Source organism: Manacus vitellinus, unplaced genomic scaffold (genome assembly GCF_001715985.3).
Source record: "Manacus vitellinus isolate BGI_N305 unplaced genomic scaffold, ASM171598v3 scaffold_193_pilon, whole genome shotgun sequence".
Taxonomy (NCBI): Eukaryota; Metazoa; Chordata; class Aves; order Passeriformes; family Pipridae; genus Manacus; species Manacus vitellinus.
Genome location: NW_021939352.1, coordinates 9,060 through 11,273, shown reverse-complemented (window position 1 = coordinate 11,273; position 2,214 = coordinate 9,060). Strand labels below are relative to the sequence as shown.

Sequence of the window (2,214 nt, the reverse complement as noted above, 5' to 3'; positions counted from 1 at the left end):
GTGCCTGGGGCTGGTGCCGGCCCTGCTGGGGCTCATCGGGTTCCACCTGTACCGCAAGGCCAGCAGCCCCAAGCTCTCCAAGAAAAAGCTGAAGGAGGAGAAGAGGAACAAAGCCAAAAAGAAATAAAACCTTCCCCTCGGCATCTGTGGCTGCTCTGACCGGGACAGTGGTGGGGATGGAGCAGTGGGAAGGAGCTGTGCACCCCCCAGCTCCCTGTCTTCTCCAGGGCCTTGGTGGGTCACATCAGACCTGAGTGGAAGGTGACAGAGCCCTCCCCCGCTCAGTGAATCCCAGAAATAAGACCCTGGAGCACATTTTTGGGCAGTTTTGCTCTTTTATGGCATCTCCAGGCAGTGACAAGTCCCTGGTGTCCCTGGTGTCCCCAAGCACCAGGCAGGTCCCTGGTTTGCCCGTGGGGGTCTCAGCTGGAGCCGGCAGAGCCTCGGACGGGGTCTGGGGGGGTGACCCCTCCCTGGAGGCTCTCGGGGTGTGCTGTGTCCTGATGTCCCCGAGCGTGGCCCCGCCCCAGCTCGGGGCTCATTTCTGGGGACGTGGCTCTTGCTTGGTGGCGAGGAGGGGGTCGAGGTCTTTGAGCACCTTCCGGCTGACCGAGACCCCCGCCAGGTACTGCTGGAGCAGCTCCCGCAGGTGCCGGTTCCTGTTTGCCAGGGCCGCCCGTGTCCGCTCCAGCACCTTCTCCTCCAGCTTGGCCTTGTTGAACCGCTGCCAGAACCGCTCCAGCCCCACGTAGTCCTGCGCGGCCTGGGGGGAGGCAGGGACGAGAGCTGGGGGGTCCTCAGGGCCGGATCCCGACCCTTGTTCCCTGTGGGCACATCCGGGAGCCCCGGGCAGTGCCTCCTCACCTGTGCCAGGGGCTCCACGGGGGCCTCCTCCAGGACTCTGCGGGCGTCCTGCAGCTCCCCCTCGGCCAGCGAGGAGGGGTAGAAGGGCAGCACCTTCTCCTCCTCCGTCTCCAGCCTGCGGCACATCTCGGCCAGGCGCAGGATGCGCTGGGCCTGGGAAGGGGGGGGTAACACGGGGAAGGGCAGGTGGGAGGGGACACCGGGACACCGGGATGTCCCCCCTCGGCACTGCCGGGCTCACCTTCTCCACCACCCGCAGCAGCGCCTTGAGGGCGGCCCCGCTCTGGCAGCTGAGCGTGGCCAGGTCGGCACGAGCCGCGGCCACCGCCCGGGTCACCTCCTTGCGGAGCTCCTGGAGCTGCCTCAGGGCCTCTTCCTTCCCCTCCCGGGCCCGCTGGATCTGCTCCTCGCTCTCCCGGGCGTGAGCCGCGATCTGGGCCCTGGTGGCCGCCACCGTGTCCTGGTGGAACAGGGGGTTGGGTGCCGGGGAAAATTCCCTCGTGGGGAGGCTGGTGGGGCACTGGAGTGGGCTGGTCAGGGCAGTGGTGGGTGTGCTGTCCCCTGGGAGCGTTCGAATAACGGCTGGATGTGGCACCTGGGGACGTGGTTCAGTGGTGGCCTTGGTAGTGTTGGGTTGATGGTTGGACTCGATGGTCTCAGAGGCTTTTCCAGCCTTAACGATTCCATGAGTTTATGAGCCACAGCTCAGGTGCTGCAGCACAAGCTCTTTGGGAGGCCCCTGGGTTGTCACCTCTCAGTTAATGGCTGGACTCGATGGCCTTGGAGGCTTTTCCAACCTCAACAGCTCCGTGCTTCCATGGGAAGCGAGCAGTGGGCAGGGGTGTCCCTGCTCCCACAGCCACCCAGCTCCCTGCCAAAACCTGGAGCTTCTGCAGCTTCTGCGACTGCTCCTCGATCTCCCGGGAGCTCTTCTCGCACTTCCTCAGCAGCTCCTTGAACTCGGCCATCTTGTGCTCCGTGGCCTCGTTGTAGCTCTGCCGGGCCTTCTGGATCTGCTTCCACAGCCCCTCCAGCCTCCCCACCAGCTGCAGGCGGCTGTACTGCTGCTCCTGCCAGCTCTGGGGACACACAGGGGGTGACCTGCCGCCCCCAGACCTCCCTCTCCAGCCCTAAAGCCCCCTGGCCGCTCCCTCCTGCCCCTGCCTTGCTTTTGATGTCGTCCCGGGCGCTCTGGAAGCCCAGCGTGGCCTCGTGGTCGGTCCTGGCGTGGTCCTGCTCCGTGGCCAGCGCCATGTCCTCCAGACACCAGCTTTCCCACTCCTGCTGCTTCAGGATGATCCTCCTGCAGGGCCACACAGGGGGGCACAGGGGTTCCCTCCCCGGCAGAGG

At 65.8% G+C, this 2,214-nt stretch overlaps 2 protein-coding genes across 2 annotated transcripts in view; both read right to left on the bottom strand.

The window, feature by feature from the left end:
- The window catches only part of WNT1 (Wnt family member 1), a 14,748-nt gene extending 14,712 nt beyond the window's left edge, over positions 1-36 (bottom strand). Inside the window, exon 1 of the mRNA XM_029959053.1 lies at positions 5-36. Within this exon, the coding sequence (XP_029814913.1) occupies positions 5-36 (32 nt within the window). The remainder of the gene's footprint in view (positions 1-4) is intronic.
- Positions 37-501: 465 nt separating this feature from the next.
- Positions 502-2,214, bottom strand: CCDC65 (coiled-coil domain containing 65; the record flags this gene model as incomplete). The annotated part of the gene is made up of 5 exons (XM_029959052.1): positions 502-763; positions 865-1,017; positions 1,106-1,324; positions 1,746-1,943; positions 2,029-2,214. Coding segments are annotated over 5 exons (981 nt in total), but the record flags the coding sequence as incomplete, so codon positions are not given.